Genomic DNA, 18,679 nt, shown 5'->3' on the forward strand with positions numbered 1-18,679 from the left:
GTGGTGTTTGAGTGCAGTGTCAGTCATGTACACACTGCTCTCTGACCTTTAGAGTGAGTTTAATGGCCATTTCATTATAACGGACAGATCGGCACTGTAAACAGCTGCTAGCAGATGAAGCCTGGTTCCAACATCTGACTGAAACTGCCGGGCTAGAAAGGGAAAGGATCCCGCTAGTTTGAGGGTTGTGCCTCAACAAGACACATGTGATTTGACTCACGGGCTGTCTCTTGCTCAGTTCTCGCTCAAGACAGTTTTACGGAAACACTGGCTGGACATCTGAAAGCATTATTCCAAAAAAAGTCTCTTTTATTTAAGTAGCTGTAGAGGTGGTGCTGAGTAAATAACTGTCTTTTAATCCCGACAGTGCTTTCATAACATGACCAAGCTTTTCCTCTTATTACAACTGTTTTCCCCATTCCTCCTGTGGAGTTTAGTACTGTTTGCCTTTATGCACAGAAATAGGAGCAGATAAAAGGGAGAGCTTGGAAACAGTAGTTGTTTTCACTACTAGTTTGCCCAACACAGGAAAAGTAGTGATCCATACCATTTATTACATTCCTCTTTCTTATTACACCAGTGTTTTGATCCTTTCTCTCTATTATTGCTTCACTCTGTCAGTACCCACCCTCTCCACTTTGCTCAGTGTTTTCTGTGAATGGATTTATGTGCTCCTATTGCTGGAAGGGCGATATTTTGTGTATTCTGAACTGCCCTTTAACCCCCAGGGAATCAGCCAATGACAGACATCATTTCCTTACAAAAATATCCTGCATGTGACACAAATGTTATCTAGGCAAATTGCAAGTGGCAGTTTGTGGCAGTGATTGTATGTTTTTGAAGGGTACTTAGGCTTGTTAAAAATTCACAGGCGTTGAAATAAAAACAAAATTTGCTAGGAATAGTCATCAGGTCGGGCAGCATCCGTGGAAAGGGTTGAACTGGGAAAGTGGGAAAACAAGTTAGTTCAAAATTGCAGACGGTGCGGAAAGGAAATATCACTCTGAGGCCAGGTTGACCAGGTGATTCTGCTGTTTATAAAACCGTCTGGTCGATTGTTTACTGGAGAAGAAGGGAGAGAGAGGTGAGAGAGAGGTGAGAGAGAGAGAACAAAACAGTGGAATAGATTAAAGCTGTGAAATGCAGGTCTGAGCTTTGCTGAAACCTGAAGCCAAAAGGAGAATGCTGGAAATACCCAGCAGATCGCGCAGTGTCTGTGGAGAGAGAAAACCTGAGTTAATGTTACAGATAATCTTACTGCAGAACTGGCCAGTTCTGGCATGTGCAGAAAGAGCGAAGTACTGCGAATTGTTTGAAATTGATGTTGAGTCCCAAAGGCTGCAACGTACCCAGAGTGAAGGTGACGTGCTGTTTCCTCAAGCTTACGTTGAGCCTCATTGGAAAAGTGAAGGAGGACACGGATAGATCAGAATGGGAATGGGGTGGAGAATTGGAAATTGCAGGCAACTGGAAGCTCGAGGTCACCATGAAGACTGAATGGAAGTACTCGCAAAGTACGTCACCCTGTCTGCATTTGGTCTTTTCACTGAATGCAATGCACTACATTGGAAGAAATGCAAGTGAATCGCTGCTTGGGTCCCTGGGTGGTGGGTTGGGAAGTGGTAAAAGAGGTTACATGGGAAAGTGCCATAAGAAGGGGAGTGGTTGGTAGAATTTTGAGCCTGTCCTGTATCTAAGTAGCCTCCGGATACAAGATAGCAATTTACACTATATAATGTATTATAGTATTTGAAGGTACATGTGGCATAAAAAATACAAATTCTGGAAATACACAGCAGATGAGGCAGCATCTGTGAGGAGAGAAATATTTCAGGTCAGTGATCTCGCATTGGAACTGAGAGAACTTAGAAGTGAAACAAGTAAGTTGTAGAGAAAGATAGGGAGGGAGAGTGTCTGGGTGGAGATTGAATAGCACAAGTGGTGGCTGAGAGGAGGAAACGCTGACATTGTTGTAATGATGAAGTTTGGAACTGGAGTTTCATAAACATAGCAACTTTACTTCACAACTAAGAAGCCTCCTAGAAAGTGTGGTCCTTCCGTCATTGGAACCACTAACAGTGTCACAGAATGGTATTCTTTCACTGTGAATGAAAATCTCTGTCTTGCACCTTTGGCTAATAGTTTTGCTCAAGGTTGTTGGATCTAATCCCAATGAGCCAATGTCTGTCGCTCATCAGGCAGAACCTAAAGCCTGCTTTTGCTGCTGACTGCATGATAAGTACAAACTTTCCTAGTCAGAATTGGCAGAATGTCAACATGCTGCCCAAAGCCATCCAGTACTAAATGGCAATTATGCAATGCAGTCATAGGATGATATGAGCCAAAACAAGCTCCACCCACAAAACGGCTGAGAACCGGTGGCCTCCTAAATTGTGCCTCAAGCTTAGCTGGCTGTCAAACCTGTCAAGAATATTTAATGTTCCTGACATTCGGAAACATTGCAAAAATATTAAGAATGAAACATTTTTATAAATTACTTTTGTTTAAATTAAAACGGTTAAAAATAGTTTAAAACATTAGATTAACTCACTAATTCACAGAATGTAAATTAACTAATTTTTGGAGATGCAAGAGACTGCAAATGCTGAAATCTGGACCAACAAACAAAAAGCTGGAGGAACTCGGTGGATCAGGCAACATCTATGGAGGGAAATGTACCCTTTTGCTCGATCCGAAGCTTTGCCTGTCCATTTCCCTCCACATGTGCTGTGTGACCTGCTGAGTTTTTCCAACTCACTGTTTGTTAACTAATACTTGGCTTTCTTCCTGTCCCTATCCATTGAACTAAATGGATTCCCTGTTCCTGCAGCATCTAATATATAACTGTGCTGGAGAATTGCAACAAGCTTGCAGTCAGTCTCTCACTAGATTCTGCAGTCAGCAAAACAACAGCAAAGAGCTGCTACCAAGTTTGGGATCCTCCAAACCCAAAACCTGGTGTGTTTGTGCTGAGAAATGAGGAATAAATTCCAGCCCAACAAGTTCTGTCTTTGGCAAGTCATAATAAGAATATATCCCTCATTATAGTGGAGGGTTGGGGGAAGGACCAGCACATGTGCACAGTGGAAGCAGAAGGCTCCTCTTGTAGTTGGGGTAATATCTACAGCAAACTGGGAGGGTCCTGAATCACTTGCATTTCTGCAGATCATTCCAGTATGTCACTCTTATTGCAAATAAGTTCTCATTAACTTGATATCTTAACCCAATTAAATTCCAACTGAACTACTCTCTGTAAGTTGCCATTAATGGCCAAGTTATCAGCACACTCACCCATGAGCATTTGGGTTCAAGTTCCATTCCAACAGTGAGTGCATAATTGAGGTTGTCATTCTCAGTGGAGCACTGAAGGAGTGCTGTGTAGACAGATGAGGCAAATTCAGGCCCAATCTGCCCTCTAAGATGGACAAGAAAGATGCTGTGGCATTATTTAACAATAGAACACAGGATTTTTCTTAGTTTTGATCATTTTCCTGAAACCAGTCTTATTTGTGTATATTGATATTGCTGCTTTGCATTTTCCTAGTTGCTGTGTTTCGTATTTTACAATGGATCTATAATACATATCAAAATATACTTCATATTGGCTGTAAGGTGTTTTGGAATGTCTTGAAGTTATTAAAAAGTGCTACATAATTGTAATCATTTTTTTTTCTTTTAAGAATCATGGACTGAAGCAAAATTATTTAAATTGCAAGTGCAGCTTTTATACAGCAGTGTGAAAAAATATCATCCATTTATTACTTCTTTTCTTCACCAGGAGCAGACAATCAGCTCGATTCAAAGAGTGTTTGATGTTCTTGTCACTGAGCATGTTGAGCAGTGGAGAATCAGCCAGGACTGTTAGGTTACAGTAGCAAAGTTCTCACCTTCTTCAAGGCACTTCAAAATATACCCAGGTTCCATTGAAGGTGGGTCTGGTAACAGCAGAAATTGAGTAACATTGGACTCCTGCCAAATGTCACAGGGTCCCACATTGCAAAATGCAAGCACAAAAGGTCACTAAAATTAGGGTCATGATGTTTGTAGAATTCTACAGCACGTACATACAGTATACAGGCCCTTCAAAATCTGTCAGTATTTTCTTCACGAGCCACTCTCCTGAATCCTGCTCTTCTGCTTCATACTTAAAAAGCTTTGAGTTAGAAACAGAAAATGCTGGAAACACTCAGCAGGTCAGGCAGCATCTGTGAAGAGAGGAACAGGGTTAGTATTTCTATAGATCCTATTTCAAAAACTTTTTTCTCTCTAATATCCTTTTAATAGCTGTGATAGATTCTGCTTCAGAAGCAGTTTGCCTGACAGCAATCCAATTTTAGCCATACTGTAAAGGCGTTTTGTTCCATCTTCCCTTTAATTCTTTTAAATCTCTGTCATCTGCTCAGCAGGAATCTGCCACCATTTACCTCTTAACTATTCATAATAAAGAAAGTCAGACTTGCATTTCCAGAACCTTTCAAAATCTTCAGATATTCCTCACCCAATGAAGTACTTTTACAGCGTTGTCGCTGTTGTAATTAGAAAACATCACTGATAATTCGTGCACAGTAAGCTCCCAGAAGTATCAATGACAAGATTATCTTTTGTCGATTGAGGAATGAATATTGTTTCGAGCATTGAGGATAACTCCACAGCTCCTTTGAAATAGTTATTTCCAAACATGAGAGGATTCTAATGTTTGTCTGAAAGACAACATTTCTGACAGTCATAGAGTCAAAAGGTTATATAGCACAGGAAATGGCCCTTTGGCCTAATTCGTCCATGCCCGCCTGAGCTACCTGCATTTGGCCCATATCCTATCCATGTACCTGTCGAAATGTCTTAAACGTTGACATTGTACCCACCTCTACCACTTCCTCTGGCAGGTGGTTCCGTATACCCACCACCTTCTGTATGGAAAAAGTTGCCCCTCAGATCTCCTTTAAATCTTTCCCCTCTCATCTTAATCCTATGCCTCTCATGATTTTATAAATCTCTATGAGGTTACCCATCAGCCTGCTAAGCTCCAGGGAAAAATGGCCCAGACTATTCAGTCTCTCCTTATAACTCAAGCCCTGCAGTCTCGGCAACATCCTTGTGAATCTTTTCTACACCCTTTCCAGCTTAGTGACATCGTTCAGTACTGCACAGGAGTGTCAGCTTGGACCATTGTGCTCAAGTCTCTGCATTAATTACTCCCAGCACAAATACACGGTAATTCAAACAATGTGTTGATGTCAGTGCTTTGGCTTCATGTGAATTTCCTCTCCTTACACCACCCACCCTTATCCACCTAACCTATACTGCTTCTCTCCGCTCGTCTCTGTGCTTTCAAGTTCAAATTTTTCCTAAATTCCACACGTTTTTTTTTGTCTTTGTGTAATGTTACAGTTTCTTGCTTTGTCTCCCTCACCAATGTCTTTTGTACTTCTTAGAAGTACAGAAGACATTGGTGAGGGAGACAAAATTTGAAGAGTTTTATCAGGTTTTTCTAAAGCCGCCTTTGCCTTTTCGTAGAATTATCTATGTGCTTTGTTGACCGTAACCCCATTTTGGCCTTTATTCATTGAAGGTTAGAAGCTGATGCATTTAACATATAAGAATCTTACGGGGCTTGACAAGGTAGATGCTGGGCAGCTGTAGAAAATGTTGAATTCATGATCATAGTTAAAAGTAGGAGATTGTGCACCAGTGAGAGCTGTGAATGAATTTCTTGGGAGCAATGAAAATTTAAAAAAAGCAGATGTTGGAAATCTGACATAAAACAGTTAAATGCTGGAAACACTCAGCAGGTCAGGCAGCATCTGTGGGTAGAGAAATAGAGAAAATGTTTCAGGTTGTTAAAACCCTTTGTCAAAACTAGAAAAGAGAGAAGAAATTTATTTTGAAGTTGGAGAGAAGCTGGGGAGGAATGAATGGACAAAGGGAATATCTGTGATAGAATGAAGCTGAGGTCACTGTGGGGATGAGTTGTTAATGGGGTAGTTAGATGGTGACTAAGAAGTGTAATGTATTGCAGATAGCAGGTCAGGGTATGCTCATGGGGAGGAGAGGGGGAAAACAGCAAAATGAAAAAGAAAAATGATCTAAAATCAGATTGATGACTTGCAACAAAAATTGCCAGTTCTGATAAGGCAAAAACAAGTTATCGGATGTTGTAAAATTTACCTGGGTGCGTTACATTCTTCTGGACCCAATACCGAACTATTTCCATCAGTGGATGGTTCAAGGTCCGAGGGGGAAAGATGTGATACGTTTGGGCAAGAGCTTACAATGATGACATGAGCAAAGATCTCAGTATGCAGACAGTGGTTACGATGTGAAGCTTCCTGTGAGGATAGTGCAGATAGAATGTCAGGACTTTGAGGAGGGAATTGAAAAATCATTTGAGGGAATATAATTTGCATGACTATAGGGAAAGAGTGGGGGAATGGGACTGCATGGAATTCTTGGAGCTGGTGTAGGCTCAATGGGCCGAGTGGTCTCCTTCTGTACTGTAAAAATTCTCTGATTCAGTAACCAAGAGAGGGAAATCAGTGGAGTAACTTAATAAGATTGTGATGTTTGATCTTGATCAGTTCATTGTTCGGACAGCAGGCCACAAGCTAATCCCGAGCACCCTTGTGAATTTTGTGACTCTATTGACCAAAAACAAGAGGGCAGTAAGCCAACTCAGCGTGTGAGGGAGAATGCATGATAAATCTGGTTCTCTGTGTTTGTGGTCGTGACTCATCTACTTTAGTTTTGTGACCCCTGAAAGAGGGATGGGGGCTGGTTTTCTGGCTTTGCCTGGTTTACTCAAAATTAAAATCCATTTCCAACCAGCAGAGTGCTCCCTTGTGTAGGTGCCATTTGTAGAGGATGTGAAGGGTTTGGCACACCTGCCGTCATTTAAACTATTCCATCCTTTAGCTCAGCCGTTAGGGATTGGTAAATATTAAGGTGCCATTTACAAGTTTAGATTAAGTAGTCTGGGAAGTGGAGATTCATCCATTGTAGACATTCTGTGTATAAATGTATGTGATTGCATTGAAAATTATTTATTTTGTAATTTTTTTCTAATGAGGCATTTTTAAACCACTTTTAACATAAGGACAGAGGGCTACAGAGTCTGAGGAACAAATTGAGATCAGTGAACTTGCTTGAGAGCCGGGAGTTGTCACTGAGGCATTGGGATTAGTAACTTTGCTGCTGGATTATGGGGCAGGAGAATTGGCAATGTTTTTCGGAGTCTTAGCTCTTTCCAGACATGCTGTGGAATATTATGTATGTGAGCATTGTGAGAGCAACAGTTTGAATGTCTGTTGTGCCCACGCTGTTGTAAAATACCCTCCAAAACGCACAATGGGCGAACGGAGAGGAGTAAGAGGGTAATTATTCCTGATTGAACCAGAGACATAAAAAGAGCAAGAGAACAGAGTAAAGGCAAGAGTCAACCTGTGATTTAATAGTGAGCTGAAAGACCTTCATGGATGTAACAAAGCTAAGAGCTTACCACAGGAGTTTAACAATTTGGTTTTCAAGTTCAGCTATCCAACCTGTATCACTCCATTTACTCAGCACCAACCCCAACATTGTTCTTAACCTGCAGACAGCAAACTGACCTCTGCCTTGTCTGATTCATCCTCATCCTTCACTCTGGACCTTGCCACCAATATCAGCCCATTGTTTCCCAGATATTCACTGACTTCATTTACCTGGGTCTCTTCCCTCCAAATTCATAAACAGTCCACTTCTACCTCTCCCTTAAAAAAAACAGGACTATCCCAGACCAATTGTTTCAGCCTGTTTTTATTCCCCAGAATCATTCTTTCTCTCCTCGTTCACTCTCTTTCTTTCTTTCTTGCTACATCTGGGACACATCTGACTCACTCCGTCACTTTAGGTTTCCAGTTTCTGAGCCCCTGTTCTGTCATTTCATTATACATAAAAAACCAGAAAACACTGGAAACACTCAGCAGGTCAGGGAACATCTGTGGAGAGAGAAACAGTTAACGTTTTAAGTCCGGGACTTTCGTCAGAATGGTGAAAGAGAGAAAACAAGTTAGTTTTAGGTAGCAAAGAATGTGTTCGAGGGATGGATAGAACACAGAGAGTATCTCTGATAGGGTGAGACCAGATGACTCAATGTGGCAATTAAGGAGCAGTTGATATCACCTTAAGCTTCTTTCTCTGTGTAATGCGTTGCTAAAGCTAAGGAGGTGGTCAAGACTATACAAATAAAAAGGAAACTGGGGGCAAGTAGCAAAAAACTTAGGACAGAGTTTAATTACTGTGCTGGAATAGCAGAGAGGGGTAGGGAGGTTTAAAGAGGCAATCCCAGATCTTGAACCCAAGGCAGCTGAAGGCACACCTGCATTGAAGACTGGTTATGCACCATAGATCGGAATTGAAGAAGTATAAAAAAAAATTGACAATTGACAAGTTTGGATGAGCTGAAGTTTACATAAGTGAAGAACCTCTGTTGTTGCATCCACTCCCACACTGAGGAGCTTGCGTTGGGTGATGATGAACTGGTAACAGGAGTACTTGTTCCAGCGTGGGGAATCTGTGAGAAGTCATCCACTGCACCAGGTGACGTTTCTATGGTTTGATGACCCGTCGCATTTTCTTTCTGCCTTTAGGTAATGTGACACCCACAGGATCTGCATCACAGATGGCAAGTGGGATCAGTCTGGTGTCCTTCAACAGCCGCCCTGAGGGCATGCACCAGCGCTCTTACTCTGTGTCCAGTGCTGATCAGTGGAGCGAAGCCACAGTCATCGCCAACTCTGGCATCAGCAGTGGTAAGTGAGACCGTCGGCTTCACCTTGTTTGTGATTGGCTGAGAGGGAGCAAAAGAGTTGGTTACAAAGTCCAGCTGTTAGGGTTTATTGAGTTTGGCTCTAGAATGCATTACTTAAACTGTGTATGTGGTATGTACAAGTTATTACACAAACTGAATTTAAATCTTACTATGAGAACATCTGAAACAGGTGAATATGAGTATCCAAATATAGATCTTTCATACCTCATATTCCACCTGTGTAGCCTATTTCCCAATGGCATGAACATTGAATTCTCCAGTTTCTGGTAACCTGCTCTCCTTCTGTCCGTTTCTCTCATCTTCCGATCTACTCGGGTCTTCTCACACACCTCCTTCTTTCCATCCCCTCTCCCACTGTCCCCATCACCCAGTTTCTTTCCCATCCCCCACCTCTTCCATCCGTGCCCTTCACCCATCCCCTCCCCCCCCCCACTGTTCCCCTTCTCCTCCCTCCCACTGATCCCATCTGCCCAGCATCCCTCCCTTATTTGTTTCTGCTCTTCACCTGATAGGACAATAATGAACCAGATGTGTTTGAACGATAATTTGGTAAACATGTGCTTACCGTTGCTGATACTAGTTCCTTATTCTCGATTTAATTAATTAATTGACTTCAAATTTTATAGCCGCTTTGGAATTTCTGTGAGTCATCAGTTCAGGCCTCCCATGATTTTGTATCCTAGGTTTGTTTTTTTCAGAATTGAGTGTTTTAAGTGATCAAATGCCAGGGCCTTTTGACAGTCCGCGATGTTTAATTAATAGTAAAGCACAGGACGGTATTAGGATCTTAATTGAGAAAGAGAGCTTTCAGCCGGTCAAGTCTGAGCTGGCTTTTTGATAAATCCAATTAATAGGTCATTTTCACAGCCCTGCAAATACTTTTCACTTTGTATGTCTCCCTTTTGTGAATGTTACAATTGTATCTGCTTCAAAAGTTCTTCTAACTATCTCAGAAATACCGGTAATAATGTGGGATGAGAGTATTTATGAAGATCCCAGGTTTGGAAAAAAAACTTTTTTTTTCCAAACTTTGGGAATTTTTAAACAACTTTCCAGGAGATCAGAGTCCAAGAAAACGCTGAATTTCTCAGCATTTTGGCAGTCTTGGTTCAGAACTGGGGTTTTCACTATCAATGCACATTTGCTGGGTTCCTGTATCCAGATGGAACATGAACACAAAGAGTAATTTAATCACTGTGGGTATGGCCTTCTCAATGGGACACTCATTTCAAATAAATTGGACCTCAGTTGAGGTAACAGAATTCACAGTACTGCAATCAATTTTAATAAATAGAAATTGTTCCTAATATTTCAGAAACAAGTATTTGGGAGTGTAAATCTACTAAGACATAACTTTCTAAAGGAGAATGTCTAGAAGATTCTACCGCTCACCAACACATTAAGAGCAATTTACAAGGGCTAATAAACCTACTAACCCACACGTCTGAGATGACCACAGGAGCACTCGGAGGAAACCCATGTGGTCACAAGGAGGACATGCAAACTCCTCACAGATAGTACTGGAAGTCAGGTTTGAATTTGGGTCACTGGAGCTGAAAGGCAGCATTTTCATGCAGATTAGTTGTGAACTGGAATTCACTGTACAGGTAATAGACACCAGTTCAATCCAAGCTTTCAAGAGGAATAGATACTTGAGAGAGAATAATATGCAGGGATGATAGGGAAGAGAGAGGGAATGGGACTGATGGGATTGTACTAGGAGCCAGCATAGTGGGCCGAATGACTTCCTCCTATGCTTTAATTCCTTACTTATGATGGGAATTAATGAGGCAGCTGGAGGTGAATAGACTAAGGGTGCTGCCCTGAGGAACCCCCGAAGTGATAACCTAGGCTGCTGATCATCTTCCAAAAACCACAGCCATCTTCCTTTGTGCTGGGTGTGGTAACCGCATTGGAAGTTTCCTCTGCATTTTTCCATTGACATTAATTTTTCCAGGGCTGCTTGATGCCATAGTTAGATGCGACCCTGATTTCAGGAGCAACCACACTCACCTCACACCAGGATTCTGCACTTGTTCACAACTGGACAGAGGTTGTAATGAGATCCAGAGCTGAAAAACTAGTGGAGCCTAAACCGAGTACTGAGAAGGTCATAGGTGGATAAGTGCCACTTACTCCTACTATCATTGCCCACCGTTCTTCACCACTGCATGAGGCAAGACGGCAGAGTTTTGATCTGAGTCATTGGTTGTAGAATTGCTTGGCTTTGCCCATCGTATGTTGCTTATTCTGGTTAACAACCTGTGTTGGAGCTTTATGAATTTAGATGAAGTCAGTGTTAGGCCAGTCTGGTCCCTGTATTTGTAGAGGACATCACCTGACCCTATACCATCATTAGTTAACACTTGTACATTTTCCATCAAGGATCAGTGATTTGCAGTGGATTTCCTCCAACCAGGCCCACTGAGATAATTTTCATAGTCATACAACACAAAAACAGGCCCTTTGACCATCAAGCAGCCATCTATACTAATCCCATTTACTAGCACTTGGTCTGTCGACCACCAATCCTTGCTGGTTCAAGTGCTTGTTCTTTTGCTGCTTAAATGTTGTGAGAGTCTCTGCCTCCACCACCCCATCAGGCACTGCATTCCAGATTGCAACCACCCTCTGGGTTAAAAAAATTCTTCCTTGGATCCTCTCCAAACCTCCTACTCCTTACTGGAAACCGAGGCCCCCCTGGTCACAGACACCTCTGCCATGGGAAAACATTTTTTACTGACTACCCTGTCTATGCCTCTCATTATAGTCTGACAGCTACCTGGATGAGGTTGTACTGGATGATGCTGTTTCAAACTTAGCTGGGGAATTATTGATGGGTCAGCATCATCTATCATCATATCTACCAACTGCCAATGTCATTTACACTATTGGTGACTTTGCAACCATGAATAATTAATTTTGATATAATTACTACATCTTTCTCATGAAGTAGCTGCTTACTCAGATATTTCAGAGCCTGTACTTAAGTCTGCTTCATTTTCCCATATCTTCTCGCAGGTGGACACCAAGGACCCCAGCACACTATTTCTAACGATATTAGAAACGTTTCCCTTCGTGTCCTAGCCAAATTGTATCCCACAGTCAACATAACTGAAAAAAAGATCATATGGTCATCGTCATGTATCTGTTTGTGGGAGCTTCTGTGTAAATTGGCTGCCACGTTTCCCTCACCACAGTAGTGACAGGTCACGAGTACTTCATCAGCTTCTTCTGGGATGCTCAAAGATCATGGATGTTACAGTTTTCATGTAACACTTTCTTTCCTTTTAGACATTTGTTTATGCTGTCTCATCTAGATAAATGTCAGATTTTTCAATTTACACTCTGCTACTTCAATTATAACACAACAGCAAAGCTCCCTCTGCAATACCCAGGTACTACACAAGGTTGATACTGATTAAAGTTTCCTCTGTGGGACAGCTGGATCTGATTTCTGAACCTGAGTCTCAGAAGAATCAGGCAGCAAAGTGGAGTGGCTTGTAGGGCTATTGTCTCTCAGCGCCAGAGACCAAGGTTCGGTCCTGACCTCGGGTGCTGTCTGTGTGAAGTCTGCATGTTCTTCCTGTGACTGTATAGGTTTCCTCTGGGTACCCCGGTTTCCTCCCACATCCCAAATATTTGGTAGATTGGAAGGTTAATTGGCCACTGTAAATTGCCCCTAGTGTGTGAGTGAGTGGTAGAATCCTGGGGAAGCTGAATAGAATGTGGGTGAGTAAAAAACAGAATTAATTTAGGATTAGTGTAAACGGGTGATTGATGCTGACTTGATGGGTCAAAGGGTCAGCTTTCCGTGCTGTATCTTGCCATGACTTTACGAGTACATTCCAGTGCATTGTCTTTCGTTTCAGTTCCACTAACAGCCCAGTTTTATGTCAAGGTTGATATTTGTTGGTGAACATTATGCACTTATATATACCAGTTCTCCTGCTACAAAGATTTTACCTCAAACTTGGAGGACATAACCATCAAAAAATGGTGAGTGAATTTTCACCCAGTTCAATGTGCATTGTTATTGTAGACAGTAGTAATCTCCCAAGGATTGATTTGTCCAAGTGCTCAAAGATTCTCAACTGCAAGTTGTATGTACTTGGACAGCACCAGCAACATTTATATAGTACCTTTAATATAGTTAATCACAAGGCACTTGACAGGAATGTTATCAAACAAAATTTTGACACCGAGAGCCCTAAGTTATATTATGGCAGAGGACCAAATGTCCAGGTAGAGAGTAAAGTTTTAACAAGTATCTTAAAGGGAGATGAGATCTGGAAATGTAGAGAAATGTATGAACATAATAAGATTTATTATAGAAGCAAAAAACTGTAGATGGTAGAAATCTATAACAAAACTAAAATGCTAGAAACACTCAGCAGGTCAGGTAGCATCCTTGGGGAGAGAAAAGGAGGTGATGTTTCAGGTCACAAACCCATCATCAGGACTGGAGGTGTGAGAAGACAAGCAGAGAGAGGGGGGAAGTGGAGAAAACAAAGGGAATGCGATGGGGTTCAAACCAAGGTTGTCACGGTAGCAACGACTTTAAATTCTGATAGTTGGTGAAGAAATGAAAGGAACATTTGAAACTGAAACCTCCAGCAATCTGCATTGGAGAGAGGGTAAAGAAAAATGGTTACCTGAAATTGTTGAGTTCAGTATTGAGTCCCAAGGCAACGACGTGACCGGTTGGAAGATGAGGTGCTGTTGTCCAGCGTATGTTGGGTACCCTTGGAACAATGTAGGGGGAAAAAATCAAAATGACACTGGGACAGAATAAAGATATGTGATAGCTTTGATCTTACTGAACAACACAGCAAGCATGAGTGACTGAATAACCTATGCCAGTTTCAAAGTTCCTGCAACTAGAAATACCGCATCATATCAGAGCTGATCAAAATCACTACTAAACATCAGTGCTGTGCTCTTAGAATCATTGCTGTAATTGGAGCGCTCAATTTTGCACTCATTTGCAGCATATAATCATCAATTATATTACCCTTTCCTGATTGCTCATGAGAATGTGGTGTTAGCCACCACCTCAAAACATCGCAGTCCTTCTAGTGAAGGTACCCTGCAGTGCTGTTGAAGAGGGAGTTTCAGCATTTAGACCCATCCATGATGAAGGAGCAGTGATATATTTCCAAGTTGAGGGAAAGCCTATGGGAGTTGTGATCCCAGGGGTCTTACTGCCTTTCTTCCAGATTGCAAAGGTCAGAGATATTGCCGAGGTATTGCAGAGTATTTTGTGGAGGTGGACACACTGCCGCCACAGAGCAGCTCTGCTGGTGGGTACGAATGGCGTGGTGGATTTGGTGCCAGTGAAGCCGGCTACTTTGTCCTAGGTGGGGTTTGAGTCTCTGAAGTGTGATTGGGAGCTGCACTAATCTAGGCACGTGGGATATGTTCCATCATGCTTGATCCTAAGAGACTTCACTGCAGTATACCCAGCCTCTGACCCACTTTTGTAGTCTCGGTATTTTTGTGTCTGTAGTGAGCATTGTGCTTGAGAGTTGTCTAGGGTCTTACTGCATTCAGTAAAGTGCACTACGTTAGGACATTAAAAACTGTAAGCAGTAGGCCATTCATCCCCTCATTCACCAAGACCATGGCTGATCTACCTCAACATTCTTTTCCTAGCCTGTCTTTCTCCCCCACCCCACCCCACCTCCCCGATCCCCTTGGTTCCTCTGTTATCCAGTAAAACTACTGATCTCTCTTCTGAATGCCACCAGTGACTGAACTTTCACCCTTCCTCTCGGGTTGAGAATTTCAAAGAATCTCCACTCTCTGAATAAGTAATTTTCTCCTCCTCAGTCCTAAATAACTACCCCAGATCTTCAGACTGTGACCCTTAGTTCTAGAGGCCCCCCCTCCTGCCTGCCCTGTGAAACATTTCAATAAGGTTGCCTCACATTCTTCTAAAATCTAGAGAATCGAGGTCTTCCCTACTGAACTCTGCTCATATGAAAAACACCCATCCCTTGAACCAGACGTGAATCTTCTTTGCCCACCTTTTATATCAAGCATATACTTTTTTTGGTGGGGTGACCTAAATTGTGTTCAGTACTCCACGTGATATCACCAAGGACCAATATAATTGTAGTAAGAAATTTTTGCTCTTGTACTCATATCCTCTTGCAGTAAAGTCCAACATACCATTTGCTTTCCTGGTTGCCTGCTGAACTTGCATGTTAGCTTTCAGTGACTTTTGTCGAAGGACATTCACGTCTCTTTGAACGAAATCATTGCTCAGTCTCTCACTGTTTAACAAAAAGTATTCAGCGTTTCTGTTTTTTCCCAATGGAAACTGAGAATCCACATTTTTTCACTGAGTTGCAAACTGAATATTGTACAATCCCCACTTCTAACCTGTGAGTGAGTGAAAGCCGTTGATGAAACAGCTGAAAATGATGGGGCCAAGGACACCACCCTAAGAAACATCTGCAGCAAAGATCATTTCAGAGGAGAACAACCTCCAGAACCCAGAACAGTGTGGAGGGCTTTCCCTTCAATTCTCACTGACTCCACTTTCACTGGGGTTCCATGACGCCATCCTCGGTCAAGGGTTGTCAAGGCGAGTCACCCATATCACACCTCTTGAATTCAGCTATTTTGTTCATGGCAATCATGGTTTGTGTCCCAAGCAGAGGGATTAGTTGTGGTGAACCAATTGTTCTTGATATTTTCTTTGAATTTCCAAGAATTTCTACAACATTTTTTGTGACTAGCAATCAAGGGAAGGAAACCTGAGCTGAGAATCTGTTCCTGAAATGGGCACTGGGGCAATGGAGAGGAGGAAATGATTGTGGTGCCTTGATCCCATATTGATTCCAATAAATAAGGAATGGCAAATATGTATTACTGATACAGGAAAGACTTTCCTGGCTTTATATCAAACTGAAAGAGAAATTAGATATTGATGTTGCATATACTTTCATTTTGGTTTAATTGGAAAGAATGTGAAGGGAAGCCAGTGATATGTTTCTAAAGGAAATGCATTTATCAGTCATTGAAAGTGTCAGCTGCTTAACAAATATACATTTGTGTTACTGAATTATTGAACGTGGATCAAGCTCATTGACTGCAGATGAATTTACATTCTGGTCGTTACAACACCACTGCAACCTCCAACCGTAACCAATTTAATTTGTTCATGATTCAGGGAACCATGGATATAACAGGCTGTCTGTAAAAGAAAGGGGCGTTCATACTGCTTGCATAATGCAAATAGAGTGCAGTGTGGGAACTGAGTTATACTGTTACCTTCCAAACCACAATTAACCAGCAGCAGTGCCAATATATGTAGGTGTACAACTTGGTTTCTAAGCACAAGGTAAACAAAATTGTTCGCAGAACTTCCATTTTGTACAATTTAGTACAACTTGAATGGAAGTCTGGACTAAGTGCTAAGGCAAGATCAAAAGGAGTCCCTTAATATTTCAGTGAGTAATGTTGCCCATTCCAATAGACCTATAAAGTGCTCCTGTTGGGTCAGTATGTCTGCTTAAAATCAACTCATGACCGATGCCATTCAGAAATGGGATTGTCAGACATAGTGGCTTCCATAATATGTAAATAATGTACCTAAAGATATTCATGTGTAGAATTAGATTGAACACAGGTGAAAGAAGACAAGGGGAAGGATAAGGGGATATTTACACAGTTTTTTTTAAGGTCATTTGTTAATCGTTTTGCTTGATTCTTTTGTTGGTACTTTGCATCTTGTTCGTGTACAGGCCGTTGGTGTCCCCAGTAATTGGTGGGTTGAATTTAAGGCAGGAACTTGAGCATTTAGCAGCACTAACAGTTACCAGCAGGGAAAATGTTTCTCAGATCTCATGGCAGTCTGACACAGTTTAAAAAAAAGGAGTACTGTGTCTTCATTAGTGTCTGGGAGCCTTTGAGAGACTCCCAAATTTAGTATATGTTTTGTATGCCAGGGCTCTTTACTGTCCTTATTAACCAGCTACTGGGGTCCCCTGAGTGTTGGCCATTTAAAGAGGTGCCTTGTGTCATTAGATAAATTGCACTGTAGGAGGCAGAGCAAGGGAGTAAGAGGTGCTAGTTAAACTGAGAAAATGGGGCCAAGAGCAGGGCGCCTGCCTGCAGTAACTGCTTGTGTAGATTTATCACAGGTCGCTTCGATCCAAGGCTCGGGCTCTGTTACACGCTCAACTGTTTATCATGCTAATGGTGTCACACAGACTGAGCGCATCAACTTATAACAATTTCCGAAAGAGATTTTGCTTCGTCCCTAAGTGAACAAGCAGTTTGATTTCATCGTACAATGTTTAACAACTATAGCCAGTGATAGTTGTCTGTTGATTTTCCTGCAACCATTATGGTTATAGTCACATTTAGTCTTTAATGATCTGGATGAAGCAGTAATGATGGATTGTTCTTGTGTGGCAAGGCTGAGAGAGATTGAGTTTAATCTTTAGTTATTATTTCCAGTCTCTGATAGCACCATATGCAGTAAATTGTGCTCATAGCACTGTAGTCACTGGTGAAGTTCAGTTGCCTTTACTCATTGCTATATGTATTTAAAGAGGAAGCTAGTTAAAAAAAAAATACATGGGAGGAAAGAATGCAAGGATTAGTTGAAATGAGTTTTAAAGGCAGGATTTAACGAAATGGTTTGGTAGAAGATTTGTGCAGAACATAATAACTGGAATAGACCTGTTGGACTGAATGTTGTTCTTCAGAGCTTTGAATTCACTGTAAATCTTTCTGAGGCAGATTATGGATGAAGGTGACGATTTTACTCTTGCCTGCAGCCATCCCCAGTGTTGTGCCCAGAAATAAGTGGTAATATTTTCTTTTTATTCTGATTAGGTGGATGTTGCAGCTGATGGAACTGATGCTGGTTCCAAAACTTGATCTGGGCCTAAGTCACAATAAAGGTTGGTGGACATTGAGAAGCAACTGTTGACTTTGGAATCCCTCCTCCTCTATTAGAGACTTACCTCAGAGCCAACAGAATTGCCAACAGGAGCTCCTTATTTAACGTGCCATTTGGCAATCACATTTACCTGACATTATTTTAGATTGGATAGTCTATGTGGATTTAATGAAGCAAGTTTAACTTGATTCTCCTTGTGTCCATTGCTGTGTTGCAATGCCAAACTAGTGGGCTGCTTAATCATTTTTTTCCGTACACAATGGTGAGGAACGTGTATCAATGGTCTGCTCTGAAAACCTGCTTAACACTGCCAGCCAACTGTGCTCTCCAGACTCATGGAATCTTACAGGACTGACGTTGACCTTTTGACCAATCATAATTGAAAAAGTTTCCAATTTGTCCACTGGCCCACTCTTGTCCCTTGGCCCTGCAAGTTTCGCTCCTTTTAAGATATTATTGCTTTTACCACTCTTTCGAGGAGCACATTCCAGATCATAACTATTCTCTGTTTAAAAAGAAAAGTTAACTCCCATATCCTTTCTGATTCATCTGCCAATTCTCTCAAATGTATCTCCTCTGGTTAAAGATATTTTCTTCCCCTGCCAGTAGAGATATTTTCTTCCTATTTACTCCAGCACAACTTCTTTGCAAATTGAGACATCTCCCCTTGGGGCAAAACTCCCAGCTTCTCTAGTCTGGTGAAATAACTTGTCCCTGGTATCATTTCAAAAACAATTACAGAGTTGTAGAGTCATAGAGTTGCACAGCACACATATGGGCCCTTTGGCCCACCATGAAAATGCTGACCTTTATGCCCATTTGCTCTAATTCCATTGGGTCCGTATCCTTCTATGTCTTATCTATTTAAGTGCCTGTCTCTTAAACATAGTGATTGTATCTGACTCCACCACTTCCCTTGGCAGTAAGTTCCATTTATCAACCATTCTCTATGTAAA

The 18,679-nt window shown here is 41.7% G+C and overlaps 1 protein-coding gene across 1 annotated transcript in view; it reads left to right on the forward strand.

The window, feature by feature from the left end:
* Positions 1-18,679, forward strand: part of LOC127568304 (arf-GAP with GTPase, ANK repeat and PH domain-containing protein 1-like) — a 540,943-nt gene that overhangs the window by 382,243 nt on the left and 140,021 nt on the right. The window contains 1 exon segment of the mRNA XM_052011908.1: positions 8,622-8,783. Within this exon segment, the coding sequence (XP_051867868.1) occupies positions 8,622-8,783 (162 nt within the window).

The sequence above is a fragment of the Pristis pectinata genome, chromosome 1, assembly GCF_009764475.1.
Source record: "Pristis pectinata isolate sPriPec2 chromosome 1, sPriPec2.1.pri, whole genome shotgun sequence".
Taxonomy (NCBI): domain Eukaryota; kingdom Metazoa; phylum Chordata; class Chondrichthyes; order Rhinopristiformes; family Pristidae; genus Pristis; species Pristis pectinata.